Below are 19,388 nucleotides of genomic sequence, written 5' to 3'. Positions count from 1 at the left end.
ATTGTTTTGTCTTACTTAGCAGTTTTTCTGAAGAAGCAAAACAAAGCTTCATTTTTTCTTCTTAAGGTTGAATAGAGTAAAGTCTCATAACAACATTCCTGGCTCATAATATCACCACTAACGTTGTGTCAGAAAATTATCAGCCCTGGCCACTGTTTGATTGTGTTATTATGACTTTTCTTGTAATTATTCTTATTTTGCTTCCAACTCTTTTATTGATTTCATTTCTTACTTTTTTTTTTTTACTTCATTTTATTTTAAAATGGCACATGTATCAAAAGAAGGAACAAAATACAACCATCACTGTGAAGGAGATAATGGGACAACACTAATAGCAAAAATCACATTGAAATACAGCATATGAGAAAATATTTCTATTTTCAAATTTGGATAGGACTTTACATGATGTTTAATTTATCAAACAACACTAGGCTATTCTATAACATATTCACTATGTGACAAATAACTTGTTTCTCAAATAAAACACTATTATTATTATTTAATACAGTTATGGGGTTATTGAATTACTGAAATATAGTAAGCAGAAAGATGACAAATCATTGTAGCCAAGGCCAGGCTTTGCACTCTGTAACTGACATATTTGAAGACTGTCTCTTTTAACTAAAGAGAAAAACTCTTTTTGTGGTGATGGGTTTGTTTCGAGTTCTCAATTATGGACCATTTATTTCCAGTTTCAGGCTCAATGATTGCATTACAGCTTTTAAAAATGGGATATTATAAGAACCCCCCCCCCACAAATAGTTTAAAACATAAATACAGAAATCCCTCCTTCTGGCTTTCTCTCAGCTAGAAATCTTACCTCTCGCTCCCTGGCTGATGTCTGTGCTCTGAGCTTCCAGGCCCCCACTGACTGAAACTCAGGAAGTTATATTGTTCCAAAGATAAATACAAGTTTTTGGGCTCAGTGTAGGGGTAGCTGGGTGACATTTAATGGTCTGTGATACACAAAAGTTCAGACTGAGATGCTCTAATGATCATTTTCTGACCTTAAAGTCTAACACGCAGAATAACAAGGACTCCCTTCCAAACAAACCCACTTGTTTAGCTAATGTTGATTCTGGGTAAGCTCTGGTAGTAAAGGGAGGAATAGTAAATACCACCTTAGGGGAAGAAACTGTCAAGTCAGAAGAACTCACTCTTTGAACTCTGATAGCCCATTACAAATGCTGTGGTACTGATACTGTATTAGTAGCAAAGTGTGCAATACTTTACATTTTCTTTTTGAATCAAAAAGTGGAATTCTATTTCCCTGTGGTCACCGAAGTGGCAGTTTTTTAATTAAAGCAATTGTGGCACATAAGTGCAGGGAGAAAATGTTATTTCTCAGCAGCGTGGACACATATCTAGCTGCTAGCTTAGAAAGGAGGGGACCTGGGATTCTAGCTTGGGGTTCTGCTCCCACTAGCCATGTCTATATGAAATACTTTACTGTGCAGTATACCAATCTACTGTGCAGTAAAGCATCACTGTCTACATGTGCAGGCACTTACTATGCAATAAATTAGTCTACTGCGCACTAAATTTACCACTTGCTTATGCATATCCAGTAGACTAAAGTCTTTTTTTCTTATAACATCCCATATGCAGGTAGTATACGCAGGTAGTAAATTTACTGCATATGTAGATGTGCCCAGTGATACAGAAACCTCTGCATTGTACTTCAGCCATTTTTTCCTGTTCCTGTGACTGTATTACAGAGGAGATTCATCTCAATTTTAAAGTAAGCAAGCAAGGGCAAGAATTACTTGGCATGACTTACCAGTAAAGCCTTTATTAAAAATGATAGAGTAGAGAAGAAGCAGAAGTAAAGACTTGATTTAATTAATGCACTAGGTAGGCCACATAAAACAATAATGCCTAAACTACACTCTCCTGTCCTCAATGGCCTAACTTTGCCACTAACTAGACTGCCTGTTCTACTGCATGTCTTTGGTCTCATTACAGCTCCTTATAACACATCTTCACTTCTAGTTCACAGCCCCCTTCCTTCCTCCAAGCAAACTCTTTGCATTTGCAATGGAAGCTTTACTCTGATTCAGCTTGTGTCTGCCTCTTTCTCAGACTTGAGGTAAGGCATTTGATCCTGAAAGCTCTCCCAAATATATACTTGGTCCAATAAAATATATCACAAAAAACTAACCTCTAAAGCAAAAATGTGAGAAAGGAGCATGGTAGTTTAGAAGGACTACCACCTTTTAGACACATATTGAAATGAAATAAGGGGGAAAGGTGAGAAAAAAAAAGTGAATGCAAAGAGCAGTCAACAAAATATGTGAGGAAGACAGAGACTAGGAATTGGGTTTTCTTGAAGACATTTATGTTAGGAAATTATTAGCAAATCCAAATAAAAATGTTGAAATATAAAAGACGATGCGATGATAAACACAAGCACTGTACTTTAAAAACTAAAGCAATGAAACCTAAACCTAAAAAGGGAGAGCAGGAAAAACGGTGCTGTCACTAGATAGTACTTAGAAAATATTGGCTTGACCCAGCTGCTGTTGAAGCCAATAAACTTACATTGATCACTGGGGCAGGACTGCTGTTATTGTTAATGCTCATATTGGTCCATACCCTATTCATAATGACTTTTATATACAAAGTGAGTAATCTGTGAAATGGATGCAGTATTTCAACATGAGGAAATTTAAAGTAAAGAATAAAGGATCTAGAACTTGTAGATGTTTAATATTGCTGAAAGAACTGGAATGAGATGACAAAAGGGCAGAGATATTCAAGGCTGTAGTAACATGAAGGTGAGAACGACTATTCAGTTGTGCAGTCTGCCAGTAGCATTTAGGTTTCCTCAAAGGACTGATGGAAGATGCATTTATAAATAACTGCTGGCATGAGTGAGCAGTCAATTATTACTGGGATGGACCTCAACAAGAGTCGTGATTCAGAGGTGTATCTGAGTCATAATGCTTCTTACAGCAATTTGTACAGTGGCACAGTTTATGCACTGCTCACTTAGGGTCGCAGCCAATGTCAGAATCTAATGTTTCACAGACCAGCACTCTTGTGGCATTCTATCTGGTATTAAACTACCTTACATATTAGTTTTTGTGGCTGGGTAGAGGGTCAGTAAAAGGATAATGTCTTGTCTCACGGTGCAAGCTAGTGATTTTCAAGGAATTTTTTCACTTATTTAGGGAAAAGCCCAAACCCTGAGACCAAAACACAGAGCTCACTCCACCCACAACAGTTACTACCTCTCTGGGTCACTAAGCCAGGCTCCTGGCTGCTTCCTCTCATGCTGGTCCTATGACTCTTTCCCATTTGGCTGCCTGAACCAGCTGCCACAGGAGGGCTGTTAGGTGATTTCAGTCCTGCCTAGCCTTTATTCTGGTGGTTAAGTTACTCTTCTAGACACCATCACAATGCACACTGCCTGTTTTTAAAAACAGAATCAAGGGTACTCTCTGTTAGCTACACTGATTCAGGCAGCTGCCCTGGCCAGAGTGGACCACATGTGCCTGCTCTGTGACACATGCTGCACATGGAGCCTGATACAGCCAATCTTGGACTCAAGCTGCACATGGTTCCTGAGAGCACCACATGCAGTGCAAGTTCTGGATTGGCTGGAGCAGGCACCATGTGCAGTGTGGTTCCCAGAGTGGGTACAGTTCAGTTGGAGCAGGCACTATGGGCACACAGGCACTGGACAGTGCATACCCCCAGCTGAACTACATCACATGCAACACCAGTTCTGGCTGCTCCAGAATATGCACTGCATCTAGTGTAGGTCCCATACCAGCTAGATTGCGTGTCATAACCAGTATGCTGGGGGAGGAGGGAGTCCATGGGCCCTATCCAGCCTGTAAACTAGCCCCATGCCACTCATCTGGCCCATGGGGCTGAATGAATTTGACACCACTGTATTAAACAACAAAACTTAATGTAAGGACAGTTTTAATAGATTTAAGAATGTAATGAGAGATGCCATTTTCTTCGCCCAATTACCAGTCACTATCTTAAGCATAAAATAATTTTGTGGCACAAGCTACCAACTGGCTATAGATAAACTTAGATTGAAAATTGGAAGATTTCTAACTATCAGAGATGGGAAGTTTTATAATATTTTTACAAGCACAGTGGTGAAGACAAGGAACCTCTACCTCTTGCAGATGAAACTGTGAACATTCATGGAATGGATAGTGTGTTAGGATAGCGAGTACCCAGCACTCATTGCAGTCAGTGTAAGAGATATGTGGAATTATGTATCTGTAATACCCATAATAGGGTAGAGAGGTATTTCTGTTGTCTGGAAGGCATCTGGTAAATCCCAAGACACAAGGCTTTGGCTGGTCACCAGTTAGGTTCAAGGAAGGAAGTTTTTTTTTCTTTCTAGATGCTACTAGCTTCTTGGTTGGCTTTTTTTCTTTGCCTTTCTTTGAAACATGGTATTGTTCTTCCTTTCAGAGTTAGACTAGTTGTTACATTAGGGGTCAGGAAGGAATTTCCCCCTAAATCATACAGGCACAGACTGTATGGAAGGTTTGCTTTGCTCTGTAGGATGGGTTATAGTCCTTTTCCTAGGGTCTTTTGAACACATGTCAACCAGCTACTTTCCTGTTGTTACAATAGCTAAGCTACTTCCTTGTTGTTACAGTGACATTCTGGGTTGCCAGGCCTGTGGATCTTGGATAATAAGTAAAAGGTGCCAGGCCTGAGTTCCCAGGGCTGGAAGTTTGCTTTCCTGAATCCTTTCTTGAGTTTCTAGATGTGGAGTCTTTAAGAGGTTGTGTAGTTCCCCTGGTATTGTTTGTTCTGTGGTCAGAAGTTTGTGACACTCCATGTTGGGAAATATCAGCTTCTAGAATCCATGCTGTTTTGACAACAGTGGCAACTCTTCTTAATACCAGAGATGTTTTTCAGGCTGAGTATGGTAGGAATAAACAGAAAAACTAGAAAAAAATGTGTAGGTTTTATAAAGCTACAGTTGGATGAACTAAAATACTATTTGATACTTACCATCAGGACCTGTGTTTGTTTCTTTTTTTCCAAACATTTATATTGAGGGGTTTTTTGTACATCATTGTAATATGCTTAGTAATTTATAGAAAGACAACTAGTAACAAACACTTTGCCAACCTAAAGCTTTCCAAACTAGACTATCCAAAAAACTGACTGACTGCTTGGATTTACTTAAGTTAGCCAATTGATATTGAAAGTTTGCATCCATTAGGATATGATGTTAATCTAAAGCTAGGTCAGGAGGCAAGTACAAAGGAATTACACTTTAGCCGTGTTGTTTTGGATAAATGCTACATTTATTATGTCAGTGTGCAGGAGTGGAGGAGCTGATGGGCTCTGAGACGCGTGAGGCGGGAACACCCACAGTAACAGGCCAGCCGCGGCCCCGGAGGGCGGGGCACTCATTTACCTGTTACAGGTGGGGGAATGACACGGGCGGTATAAAGGAAACGCTGGAACCAAGGAGCAGGGGCACGGAACCAGAAGAGCCGGGACGGGAGCCGGACGCCGGGGAGAGCCAGGAGCGGTGGATGCATGCCGACACTTGCCGCGCATGTATGTTCTGGGGCAGAGGTAAGGCCCCGAGAGACTGCGAGTCGGGGCTGCGACCCCAGACACTAAAAAAACCCGGACTGATAGGGCCAGGAGTGGCTGGCCCCAGCAGGGCGAAGGGGGCACAGTCGGACTGGTTAGCATGGCCTTAGCGGTGAGGAACCAGGCAGTCCTGGAAGGGACGAGGCCCCAGGTGGGGCAGGAGGCCCCTTCTAAGAGAAGGAAAAAGGGAGCACCCAGCGAAAGAGGCGGACTCTGATAAGAGCAAACACCAGAGCCCAAAGTCCACAACTCCAGACGGGAGCGGTATTTGGGGTTCTACTTTTGTTATTGTTTTAGTTAACCTTTGTGTTCTCCGAAAAGGGGAGAGTTGGAGGATTGAAGCGGTTCACAAGTGGTGGACTCACACGGGGGCCCGGGCAAGGGTATAGGGGTGGAGGAGCCCTTAGAGCGACGGACCCTGCGCAGCTCGAAGTCTCATTTTTGGACGTGCACGTGTCGGACAATACACTGAACTGGAGAATCATCAAAGTCATGGCAGGCAAGTTGGACGTGTGCAGCCCCTGAGTGAGTATTCTACATTGCCAGGGAACCTAGTGGGACAGTGCCAATGCAGGAGACGGACTGACACGTCCACAGTCAGCTATTAAGAAATAAATCAGTTTCCCTACGCAATATTTACTACAGTACTCTTAGCTTAACAGCTGGGTATAGATTCATAGATGATTCATAGATGTTGGGGTCAGAAGGGACCTCAATAGATCATCATTCCGACCACCTACATAGGCAGGAAAGAGTGCTGTGTTCAGATGACCCCAGCCTATCTAACCTCCTCTTGAAGACCCCCCAGGATAGGGGAGAGCACTACCTCCCTTGGGAGCCCATTCCAGATTTTGGCCACTCTAACTGTGAAGAAGTTCTTCCTAATGTCCAGTCTAAATCTGCTCTCTGCTAGCCTATGGCCATTATTTCTTGTGACCTCCAGGGGCACCTTGGTGAGCAGAGCCTCACCAATTCCCTTCTGCGTCCCCACAATGAATTTATAGGCAGCCACAAGGTCACCTCTCAACCTTCTCTTGAGGAGGCTGAAGAAGTCCAGGTGCCCTAGTCTCTCCTTGTAGGGCTTGGCCTGCAAGTCCTTAACCATATGAGTGGCTCTTCTCTGTACCCTCTCCAGGTTATCCACATCCCTCCTGAAGTGTGGCACCCAAAACTGGATGCAGTATTTCAACTGCGGTCTGACCAGTGCCTGATAGATGGGAAGTATCACCTCCTTGGTTCTGTTTGTCAAGCATCTGCTGATGCATGATAAAGTGCAGTTAGCTTTGCTGATGACTTTGTCACGCTGATGACTCATGTTCATCTTAGAGTCCACTAGGACTCCAACATCCTTTTCCATTTCTGTTCTACCGAGCAGGGCATTTCCTAGGCAGTAGGTGTGCTGGACATTTTTTCTCCCTAGGTGCAGCACTTTGCATTTCTCCTTGTTAAATCGCATTCTATTGTTTTCTGCCCATTTGTCCAACCTGTCCAGGTCTGCCTGTAGTTGTTCCCTGCCCTCCAGTGTGTCCACTTCTCCCCACAGTTTTGTATCATCTGCAAACTTGGACAGAGTACACTTCACTCTCTTCTCCAAGTCACTGATGAACACATTGAAGAGTACTGGTCCAAGGACCAAGCCCTGCAGGCCCCCACTGCCCACATCCTTCCAGGTCAATACCTTACTCATCTACTACCACTCTCTGGGTACAACCCTCTAGCCAATTTGCCACCCACTGGACTGTGTAATCATCCAAGTCACAGCCTCTTAATTTGTGGGGTGAGATACCGTATCAAAGGCCTTCCTGAAGTCTACGTAAACGATATCTACCCCTAATCCTACGTCGAGGTAAGCTGGTCATAAAAAGAGGCTAGATTAGTCAGGCATGATCTACCTGCTACGAACCCGTGCTGGTTTCCTCTCAGCATAATTTTTCCTGCTGGGCTCTCACACAAAAAGGAGCCTTAATAATCTTTTCAAAGACTTTGCCAAGGATGGAGATGAGACTGATTGGCCTATAGTTGCCTGGATCCTCCTTCCTCCCCTTCTTGAAAATAGGGACCACATTGGCCCTTTTCCAGTCCTCCAGGACCTGGCCCATGCACCACAAGTGCTCAAATATACTTGCCAGTGGCAGCGCAATGACATCAGCCAGTGCCTTCAGTACCCTCGGATGGAGCTCATCCAGGCCTGCCGACTTAAACACATCCAGTCCTTCCAAGTGACTCTGCACCATCTCAGGGTCAACACTTGGTAATCTGGTACCCTGCTGTTGCCTCTCTACAATCCCATTGTGCGACTTGTCTTGCCCCTTGTTTAGGAACACTGAAGCAAAGAGTTCAGCCTTGTTCCCCCTGTCTGTCACCAATCGCTTTTGCCCATTCAGTAGTGGTCCTATACCACCCTGGGCCTTCCTTTTACTCCCTATATATATGAAAAAGAATTTTTTTTTACCCTTAACTTGAGTTGCCATCCTCAGCTTCATGATAGGTTTGGTCTTTCTAACTGCCTCCCTACAACTGAGAGCTGAGGAGGTATACTCTTTAGTAATCTCTCCCTGTTTCCACTGCTTATATGTCCCCCTTTTTGCCCTTAGGTTCCTCTGGATTTCTCTGGTCAGCCAAGGCATCCATGAACAATCCCACTATGGATGCCGGGGCTGGCATTCTATTTCTTTTCTAGTCATTTAAGTGATCAGCTTTGATTATCTACATGGCATTTTTGGTCATCTAAGTGGCATTTTTGGTACTTATGATTAGGTAGGAGGAGTTCTATTAGGCATACACACACACACACCTAATTTTTCATATACCTCACACTCTCAAATGCGTATCGCATCTTAGCTGCTTACAGATGTTAAAAAACCCAAAAAACATGCTTTACCAGAAGACGCAGGCATTAGTTTGACCAAGCTCACAACATCTATAGAGACTGAGCACTTCAGTGGGGCTTTTTGGCACTTTTACTAAAAGCTGATTCAATCAGCTATTAGTTAAAAGTGCCAAAAAAGCCCCACTAAAGTGCCTGATCTATACAGACACCGAGCATGCAGGGTCCAACTAACATGCTGCCCACTCTGGGCATATGTTGGGTTCGGAGCAGGAGGGCACAGAGTTTAAAGTAAAGTTCTGTTTGTTTGTTTTTAATGTCTGTAGGCAGCCTTTGTTTCTAGGAAGGCACAATGAGAAAAAAAAAAAGATTTTTCCAGAGTTATGGCTACATTGAGCAGGGACAGAACCTAATCTTCAGCTCATTTACTCTCACTTTTCTGCTCAGGCTTACTTTCTCGCTCAGGCAAGAAGCTACAAGTTTAACCCTTACACAGATGAACTGTCAGATGATTTTGCTGAAACTACAGCTTCTGCTGGAGACTGGACTCCATAGGCAAGCCTAGGATTTTGCAAGGAGCTAAAAACAGTCTGCAGAATTGTGAAATAGGAGAAGAGAGAACAGGAGTAGGTAACTGAGAGGCAAATTACTGAAGAAATAATTAGCAGAACATCAAAGTGATTAGCAAGAATTAGGTAGATTATAATAATCCACAAAATCAAAGACTCATAGAGAAGGAGGGCTGGAAGGGACCTCCAAGTCATCTAGTCCAACTCCTCATTCCTATCCAAACCACTCAATACAAGCCATAATCTAAACTCTACATAAGACTATTGTCAGCCTTGACACAACATAGACTTAACACCCTAACCTCCTACAAGTAAAGCAGGAGAAACATGGTAGCCAACACCCTGCTTCTATGAAATGTTGTTAATATTTGTTCAAGAGATCCTGGGAAGACAGCCACTACAGAGGAAGGCAACCCCCCCCCCCCCCCAACACACACACTCCATATCAATCTGACCATGGGGTAAAATTCCTTCCTTGGGCACATCTACACATGCAAGCACATGTGCTTGCAACAGCTCAAATAGAAGAGGTGCAAATTTGAGCCAGGGCTTTTTGCCTCAGTGCACGTGCATGGACATGCACTTTGTTGTGAAGCAAATTGTGCCACTTGGGGCAAAATAACCCTGCCTGGCTGCTCCTGGATCTGCAGCCAGGGAGATCTACAGCCCTGGGCCACCACCTGTGCTGTTCCCAGCAGTATAAAAAGCTGCCCTGTCCTGGCCACATCAGTACAAAAAGCTGCCCTGTCAAGTAGCTCAGGGATACTCACTCTCAGGAGCTTGTGGGGCCCAGCCAATTGGTATCTGGGGACATTACCCCTTGTGCCAGCTGGACTACTGAAGCAGCCCTGAGAGTTCTCTGTACTCTTTACCCACTGAAGCAGTCTGGCAGTGGGGGCTGCTGCCTGGCTGTGACCTACTGCGCACCTGCCAGACCTGGATGGGGACTGCACTGCCAGTAGAGGCATCTGCCCCTCTGGGCCAGCTGACAGTGGATTGTGGGTTGGCCTGTGTGGCAAATGGGTGGATGAGAACCTGATGGTGTTTACCACTGAAAAATGGAAGGTCCTCCACCTCGGGAGGAAAAACCTGCAGCATCCTTATAGGCTCGGCAGTGCTCTGCTGGCTAGCACTACAGAAGAAAGAGACTTGGGGGTTATCATTGACCACAAGATGAACACGAACTTTCAATGCGATGCTACAGCTAGTAAAGCAACCAAAATGCTGGCTTGTGTCCATAGATGCTTCTCAAGCAAATCCCGGGACGTCATTCTCACCTTATACTCGGCCTTGGTGAGGCTGCAGCTGGAGTACTGTGTCCAGTTTTGGGCTCCACAATTCAAAAAGGATGTGGAGAAGCTTGAGAGAGTCCAGAGAAGAGCCATGCGCATGGTCAGAGGTCAGGAAAAGAGACCTTACGATGACAGGCTGAGAGCTATGGGGCTCTTTGGCTTGGAAAAGCGCAGGCTCAGGGGCAATTTGATGGCCACCTATAAGTTTATCGGGGTGACCACCAGTATCTGGGGGAACATTTGTTCACCAGAGTGCCCCAAGGGATGACGAGGTCAAGCGGTTATAAACTACTGCAAGACCGTTTCAGGCTGGACATAAGAAAGAATTTCTTTACTGTCCAAGCCCCCAAGATCTGGAATAGCCTGCCATCGGAGGTGGTTCGAGCACCTACACTGAACACCTTCAAGAGCAAATTGGATGCTTATCTTGCTGGGATCCTATGACCCCAGCTGACTTCCAGCCCCTCAGGCAGGGGGCTGGACTCGATGATCTTCCGAGGTCAACATCTTCATCAGCAACTTGGACAGGGATGTAAAAAGCACTCTGTTCAAATTTGCAGATGACACTAAATTGTGTGGAGAAGTGGGCATGCTAGAAGGGAGGAATAGGCTGCAATTGGACCTAGACAGTTTACAGGGGTGGGCGGATGAGAACAGGATGGGTTTCAAAACTGACAAGTGCAAGGTACTGCATCTGGGGAGGAAGAACCAGCAGCATACCTACAGGCTAGGGAACTCCCTTCTCGTCAGTACAGAGGCAGAAAAGGATTTTGGAGTCAGTATTGATGCCAAAATGAACATGGGCCAACAGTGTGGGGAAGCGGTCAGGAAGGCCAACAGTACCTTGTCATGCATCCACAGATGCATCTCAAGCAAGTCCAAGGAGGAGATCCTCCCTCTCTAAGCAACACTGGTTAGGCTGCAGTTGGCGTGCTGCATCCAGTTCTGGGTGCTGTACTTTAGGAGGGATGTGGACAACATGGAGAGGGTCCAAAGGAGGGCCACTTGCATGATCAGGAGTCAGAAGGGCAGGACCTATGAGGAGAGGTCCTGAGAAGATGCTGCTGACTTCATGCTGCTCCCTCAGCACCTCATTGCAGTCTTCTTTCTCTCTTGTGTAAGTTCCCCCTCCTGGTTATGTGATGCTGCTGCCTGCCACTTTGCAGCCCTGGGTCTTTTGCCAGACCCTGGGAAAGCCCTTGGCTCAATTCTGCCACAGCTAGCCAAGCACCCTTTCCCTCTCTCAATCTCCACCCTCTGGCTCCTCTCCCTAGAAGCCTTTAACTTCTTGTGGCCAATTCATTATCTTTTGCAGTTGGTCCAGTTCTCCTAGGCAGACTGCAGTCACTCCTGACTGTCTGCAGCTAACTGTAGTCCCCACAAGCCTGCAGACTTCTCCAGCCTGGAGTGTGCAGTCTGCTGCAAGCCTTTGCCAGCCATCTTGCTACAAAGGGTCTGTCCTAGGCCCGGTGGTGTTCAACATGTTTATTAATTATTTGGATGCTGGCATAGAAAATTTCTTGAGCAAGTGTGACAGGGGGCAACTCCCAGAGCCCGGTCACAGTACCGGCCCATCCGCCTGTCTAGGGCAGTCTGCCCAATCTTTCCTGCCATGCCTTCATTGTAAAGTAAACTGGTGTTCTCATAAGCAGGAGGCTGCCCATTTTAGACCCCGATGCCTAGGGGTTTGTACATGACTCCGACCTCCCATTATTATGTCCCATGCCTCGCAGATGTCTTCCTTGAGTTGCTGTTTGTTCTGGACTCCACATTTTGAAAAAGGACATGGAGAAGTTAGAGAGGGTCCAGAGTCTGGCAACGAAGATGATCAGGGGCTTGGAAGGCAAGTCAGATGAGGAGAGTCTGAAGGAGCTAGGCATGTTCAGCTTGCAGAAAGGGCATTTCAGAGGGGACATGATACTTGAAGAGCTGCCATGAAGAAGAGGGAAAGCACCTTTTCTCTCTTGATGCAGAGAGAAGGATGTGGACCAATGGCTTGAACCTGCAGCAAAGGAAGTTTAGACTGAATATTCAGAAAGATTTCTTCACTGTGAGAATAGTGAGGCAGTGGACTAGACTGCCTAAGGAAGTTGTGGACTCTCTATCACTGGAGGTGTTCAGGAGAAGTTTGGACAGTCACTGGTCAGGGATGATCTAGCCATAGCTATGCCTGTTTTGTACAATGGATATTTCTCATGCTTCTGGGCTTTGTTGGTTGCCCCATCCCTCTCCCCCTCCTTTCTGGAATATGTGTGTCAGGGTGTTTTTAAGCCTTCCTCAGAGATATTGAATGTTAGCTACAGCCAAGGCTAGCTAGGTAATTTTGGAGTGTGCGAATGCTCCTGGTGGGAGCAAAACTTGACGTTCCTAGCCAGAGGGTTTGCCTCTCTGCTCAGGGTCAGAAGAATTACCATATTTGGACTCAAGGGACATGTCCAGATTAGTCCGCACATGCCTCTTGCAGCATCTCAAACCCCTTTAAGCCACTGCAAGAGGCGCATGCAGGAATGAGAAAATGTAAAATTATCTTGCAGAGAAAAACCCTGCAGGACTGAGTTGCCCTGTATGGACTGTGTTTATGAGTGTTTTTTGAGGACTGGTTTACACTGATTTCTTTGTGATAAGGGTGCCCAGGAATAAACATACAGAGTGAGAGACTTAAGTTGACTGGCTGAGCAAAGCATTAACCCTGAACCCACTATATCCCTGTTAGACTCCACTTAAAACCTCCTGCCATTCTGACATGGACCAGTTAATAATTACCATTTGCTTGTGACTATTCAGCCAGCTATGTATTCAATTCATAATGGTTTTAGCTAGCCCACATTTCTCCAATTTATAAAAAGGTTGTGTAGGACCTTGTCAAAACCTAGCTAAAATCTAGATATACTATATCTGCAGCATTCCCTTCATCCACCCAAGTAGCTACTTGGTCAAAGAAAGAGCTCAAGTTTGTTTGGCATGATTTGTTTTTTATAAATACATACTGGCTGCTTGTGATCAGCCATTCCTCCTCTAGATGTTTGTAAACCTTCTTTAGGATATGCTCCAGTAACTTCCTGGGCATTGAGGTGAAGCTAACTGGTCTGTAGTTTCCAATGTCCTCCTTCTTGCCTTTTTAAAGAGGGACACTACACTGGACCTTTCCCAGTCTTCTGGTACCTAGCCTGTCTCCCACAATGTCGTGAGGATCATTGTCAAGGGCTCTGAGATCTCCTCTGCCAGTTCCTTCAGGATCCTGGGATGAAGCTTATTTGGCCCTGCTGACTTGAATTCATTCACACCCAAAAAAAGCCTTGTGATCATTTCTTTTGTTATTTCCTCTCTCAGCATTCCTCCTTCCTTATGCAGATGGGTGTTTGGCTGCAGCTTAATTTTTTTGTGAAGACTGAGGCAAAGTAACTTTTGAGTAGCTCTGCTTTCTTTGCATCTTCAGTTAGGAATTACCCCTGGCTTGTTAACAGAGGACTCACAGCTTCCTTGGTCCATTTTTCTGGCCAACATACTTACAGAACCTCTTCTTGTTGTCCTTAACCTCCTTTGCAAGATGCAGCTTGTTCTTCGCCTTCCTGATATTATATTTCCTGGCATGCTTCTTTGATGACCTGCCCATTCTTCCACTGCCTGTATACTTTCCTTTTGCATTTGAGACATTTTTAGAAGTTCCATGTACAGCCATATTGGTCTCTTGCCATTCTTCTGGTGCTTCCATTATACTGGGACAGTTTCTTCTTGGTCTTCAGATACTGTGTCCCTTAAAAGCTTCCAGGCCTTCTGGGCACCTTTATCCTTCAGTCTATTCTCCCATGACACCATGCCCATTAGCTTCTTGAATCAGACGAAATCAGACTTTTTGAAAACTAACCTCCTAATTTTGCTAACTATATGCTTTCCCTGTGGCGGGATTTGGAATTCTACCATATTCTGATTACTTCCTCCCAAGTTAACCTTCATGGTCATATTCTCCACTAATACTTACCTGTCTGTCAGGATAAGATCCAAGATTTACAATCACCTACTTGTTTCCTCCACTTACTGGAACATAAAGTTGTCCTCCCCATGAGTTAGAAACTAGCATGACATTTTATTTGGTTGCACTGTTCTTCTAGCAGATGTCTGGAAACCTGAAGCCTCCCATCAGTAGCACCCCATAGCTTTTGGAAAGATTTGTCACCTGCCTCATCTACCTCCTCCAAATTAGGTGGCTTATAATCCCCATGATTATACTGTTCAATTGACTCTTTCAGCACTGCCTAATTAGAAATGCCACTGCTGCTACTGGGCAGTTGGTTTTAAACCTTGAGTGGAACAGGAATCCAAGGGGAATGCAATTGGACCACTGCACTCTCTGGATCTGCCCCTGTCAGACTCTATCTGGCTGCTAGAGGGAAGAGAAGAGGGGGAAAAGTAATAGCCATTTTACAGCACTTCCATGGTTCTATTCTGAGCAGAAAAAAGTCAGCTTTACTGCTTGAGATATGCATCCTAATTTTGGAAGGCTAATTTTTGGGAAAGGGTGCATGTAGTATACAAGTAAATAGGATATTAATATTATCTAGGCTTGAAAAAAAATTCAAAATCAATACATAATACACAACATAATTGTGAACAAACTTGTGTAGTCACCACTGGATTCATATTACTTTACAAACAACTAGAGCTTTGTTTTTGTGAATACAATTTCAACCACAGTAATTTATGTATGTTTATAATACAAGATATTTACATTTAGGACATAACCTACTTACAGCAAAGTTACTCTGTGCTGCATAATGTAGGGGTGTTGCTCCTTGGCTATCAGATGGGATGGTTCCAAACTTGTTTCTTTCTAATAGGAGATGGACAATTTGTGCATGGCCTGAGAAAAGAGAAGGCATTAACATAAAAATATAAGGCATATAGCACCCTAGGTGCTGGAACAGGGGTGGGCAAAATATGGCACCCAAGAGATTTCGTCCAGCCTGCAGCAGGTCCCTCAGTCTTGCCCGGTCCAGGTGCAGGGGACAGCCCTGACCATGGCATGTACAGCTGGTCTCATTACCCCCAGGCATGCAGTGGGCCTGAGGTGGTGCAGCTGCTAGACTTGCTTCCCAGCAGCAGTTCCTCCAGCTGCCACTGCCACTGGATCCAGCCCCGCTACCTGGCCACCTTGGCCTATCTGCTCCACACCCACCACTAGAGGTGGGACCTGTGCACGGCGTGTGATCAGGCAGATGGGATGGGGCCATGGGTTGGCGGGGAGTGGTGTTCAGGAGCAGGATGGGCAGGTAAGGCCGGGATCACAGGGCAGGATTGCAGGGCAGTAACAGTGTAGGGCTGGGGCTGTGGCCAGGGCAGAGCTGTCCAAAAAACCCTGCAATGGGCATGGGTTCTGTGGGGAGCGGATTGCGGCTCTGTCCCCAGCCTTGGCTCTGTGCTGTCACTGCCCCAAGATCCTAGACCTGGCCCCAGATGCAGCTCCCTGCTTGCCTGCAGCCTCCTCCCATCTGCCTGGCCATGCAACCTGCCCGCATAGGTCCCAGCCAGTCTCCCGGGAGTTCCCAGGGTTGTTGGGTGGTGATAGTGAAGAGCTGGGCCCAAAGCAGAGCTGTGATCTACTCCCCACATGCTCTGCCCCAGGCCCTGGCCCTGGGTTGTCATTACCTCACAATCCCAGCCTCAGCCCTGCCTGCGCACACATTCTGCTCCCAGATGCCACTCCATGACCTTTTGCTTGTCTGTGTAGCCACTAGGCAGACCTAGATTTCAGGATGGCAAACTTCAACGAGCTAAGGAGGATGGTTGGGGAAGCACTGAGGTCCCAGAGGGGAGGGGAGCAAGGTGTCCAAGGAGAGTACTCGCTCCTTAAGGAAACGATCCTCCAAGCCCAAAGGTAATCCCAATGAGGATCAAAGGGAGCAGGAGGGCACAAAAGCCTCCATGGCTCACCAAAAGCATCCGGGAATGTCTCCTTGCTATAAGGGAGGCGTACACCCAATGGAAAGAAGGGGACATCACCAGGGATGACTATACTGCAGTTGCTCGGGGATGTAGGGGGGCAGTCAGGAAGGCCAAGGCAGAGATGGAATTAGGACTAGCTTCCCAGATGAAGGACAATAAGAAGTCCTTCTTTAAATACATATGGGGTAAAAAGAAGGTTCCGCGTAATGTGGGGCCCTTGCAGGACGCGTTGGGAAATTTGGTCATCACACCAGACAACAAAGCTAACATGTTTAACGATTTCTTTGCCTCTGTCTTCCTAAGTAGGGACCAGAACAACCACCTCCCTGCTGGGCCCCCATCGGGCCCCAGGGGAGGCACACCTGGGCCAAGGGTTAGTAAGGAACTAGTTAGGGAACTTCTGGAGGGACTGGACGTATTCAAGTCAGCCGGTCCAGATGATCTCCACCCTAGAGTTCTAAAGGAACTGGCCGAGGTCAGTGCAGGACCCCTGGCACGGCTTTACGAGCACTTGTGGTGCTCTGGTGGGGTGCTGGAGGACTGGAAGAGGGCCAATGTGGTTCCCATCTTCAAAAAGGGGAAGAAGGAGGACCTGGGAAACTATAGGCCAGTTAGTCTTACCTCGATCCTAGGCAAGCTGTTTGAGAAAATTATTCTGGCACACATCCACGAGGGGCCAGCAGGGGACTGCATGCTTAGGGGCAACCAACACGGGTTCATCAGTGGCAGGTCCTGTCAGACCAACCTGGTGGCCTTTTACGATCAGATCACCAGTTCATTAGACGCAGAGGTAGCAGTGGATATAATCTTCCTGGACTTCCGGAAGGCTTTTGACACTGTCTCTCACCCTGTTCTCATTAAGAAACTGGGGGGCTGTGGTGTAGACACCCACACAGTCAAATGGGTCACCAACTGGCTGGAGGGCCGCACCCAGAGGGTGGTAGTGGATGGGTCCTTCTCAACCTGGAAGGACGTGGGCAGTGGGGTTCCGCCGGGCTCGGTCCTCGGGCCCGCGCTGTTCAACATCTTCATCAGTGATTTGGACGAGGGGGTAAAAAGCACCCTGTTCAAATTTGCTGATGACACTAAGATGTGGGGGGACGTGGGCACACTGGAAGGAAGCAGCAGGCTACAATCGGACCTAGACAGGTTACAAGGGTGGGTGGATGAGAATAGGATGGGATTCAACACAGACAAGTGCAAAGTGATGCACCTCGGGAGGAACAACCGGCACCATACCTACAGGCTGGGGAGCTCCTCTCTTGTCAGCACAGAGGCGGAAAAGGATCTTGGAGTCAACATTGACTCCAAGATGAACATGGGCCGGCAGTGTGGGGATGCAGTCAGGAAGGCCAACCGCACCTTGTCATGCACCCACAGATGCATCTCGAGCAGGTCCAAAAAGGTGATCCTCCCCCTCTATGTGGCACTGGTCAGGCCGCAGTTGGAGTACTGCCTCCAGTTCTGGGCGCCGCACTTCAAGAGGGATGTGGACAGCATGGAGAGGGTCCAGAGGAGGGCCACTCACATGATCAGGTGATAGCAGGGCAGGCCCTATGAGGAGAGGCTACGGGACCTGAACCTGTTCAGCCTCCAGAAGAGAAGGCTGAGGGGGGATCTAGTGGCCTGTTATAAACTAGTCAGGGGGGATCAGCAGGCATTGGGGGAGTCCCTGTTCCTCCAAGCACTGCCAGGAGTGACCAGGAATAACGGTCACAAGCTGGCATAGATTTAGGCTAGATATCAGCAGGCGCTACTTCACAGTCAGGGCGGCTAGGATCTGGAACCAACTTCCAAGAGAAGTGGTGCAGGCTCCTACCCTGGGGGTTTTTAAGAGGAGGTTAGATGAACACCTTGCTGGGGTTGTTTGACCCCAGTACTCTTTCCTGCCATGGCAGGGGGTCAGACTAGATGATCTTCTCAGGTCCCTTTCAACCCTAGAAACTATGAAACTAGGCTGACTGCAGAGCAGAACCACTTAAGGATTGTTGGTGAGCTGTTGGAGGGGGGGAGGAAGAAAAGGGGGGCAGGGCCAATGTTCCTTCTAAGGCCTAGTGGTCCATGAGTGCGCCGCCTCAGTCCGTGAGCATGACACCTTGGTCCAGTGTGGGACACTTACCAAAGGGGGCTGAGGGCTGGGGGCCGGAGGCTGGGGCCTGGAGACCGGGGGTTGGAGCCAAGAGGTTGGGGGCTGGAGGCTGGATCTGGGGGCTGGAGGCTGGGGCCAGAGGCTGGAGCTGGGGGTCAGGGGCCAGGGGCTGGAGCCAGGAGCTGGGGGCTGGAGCTGGGGGCTGGCATGGGCTCTGCCAGCTCTGGGGAAGTGCTCTGCTCCCCGACATCAGAGCCGGAGTGTAGAACACTTCCCCAGAGATGGCAGAGCCCACGCCAGCCCCCTGCCCCAGCCTCCAACCCTGCCTTGCCTTACCTTCGGGAGGAGATGCTGCCTGCCCCAGTGAGGCTCCGCCAGCCCCTGCCCTAATGCCAAATGCCATGCGGGGAAACAGAGCAGTGTCCCAGAGCCGGCGGAGCCTCACTCAGGGCAGGCAGCGTTTCCTCCCCAAGGTGAGGCAAGGCAGGGATGGAGGCTGGGGTGGGGGGCTGGCGCAGGCTCTGCCGGCTCCGGGGAAGTGCTCCGCTCGCCAGCCCTGATGCAGACCTCTTCCCTGGAACTGGTGGAGCCTGCGCCAGGCTCCAACCCCTAACGCACCTAGGAGCTGACCTTCAGCTCCTCTCCTGGTGCGTGGCTTTGAAAAGGCTGTGCGCAGCCACACTTTTAGTCGTGCGTAGCCGTGCATGCATGCACCTTAGACGGAACCTTTGGCAGGGCGGATGTGACCCAGCCTGTGACAGCTCACCAAAACTCCTTATGTGGCTGATGATCCCAAACAATTGGCCACCCCCATCCTAGATCCCAAAAGCTTTTTAAACATAAGAAAATGAAAAGCCTGAATAAGTATCAAGACACTCAATGAAAGTCATAAGATTTCAAATGGCCTATTGCAATTTTTAAATGTACATCTGGTCAGTGGTGTTTTAATTCAACTCTGGTATTTCTCTCTAATTTTTTCTTATTTGCAAACCTACTAGATAGGTGCAGGTGTAAATTCTTCTGGAGTGCCATTTTTAACGGGACTTTAAATGTCTGAACATTTTCCTTTAAAAAAATCA

At 47.0% G+C, this 19,388-nt stretch overlaps 1 protein-coding gene across 5 annotated transcripts in view; it reads right to left on the bottom strand.

Moving 5' to 3' along the window:
- Positions 1–19,388, bottom strand: part of INVS (inversin) — a 226,767-nt gene that overhangs the window by 92,734 nt on the left and 114,645 nt on the right. For all 5 annotated transcript variants that reach the window (XM_090049450.1, XM_090049448.1, XM_090049445.1 and 2 more), the window contains one exon: positions 15,029–15,138. In XM_090049450.1, the coding sequence (XP_089905576.1) occupies positions 15,029–15,138 (110 nt within the window). The remainder of the gene's footprint in view (positions 1–15,028; positions 15,139–19,388) is intronic.

This window comes from Crocodylus siamensis, chromosome 5 (assembly GCF_052110815.1).
Source record: "Crocodylus siamensis isolate JL-2025a chromosome 5, ASM5211081v1, whole genome shotgun sequence".
NCBI lineage: Eukaryota > Metazoa > Chordata > Crocodylia > Crocodylidae > Crocodylus > Crocodylus siamensis.
The sequence above is the reverse complement of the archived record's forward strand: the minus strand, read 5'-3'. Positions and strand labels throughout refer to the sequence as shown.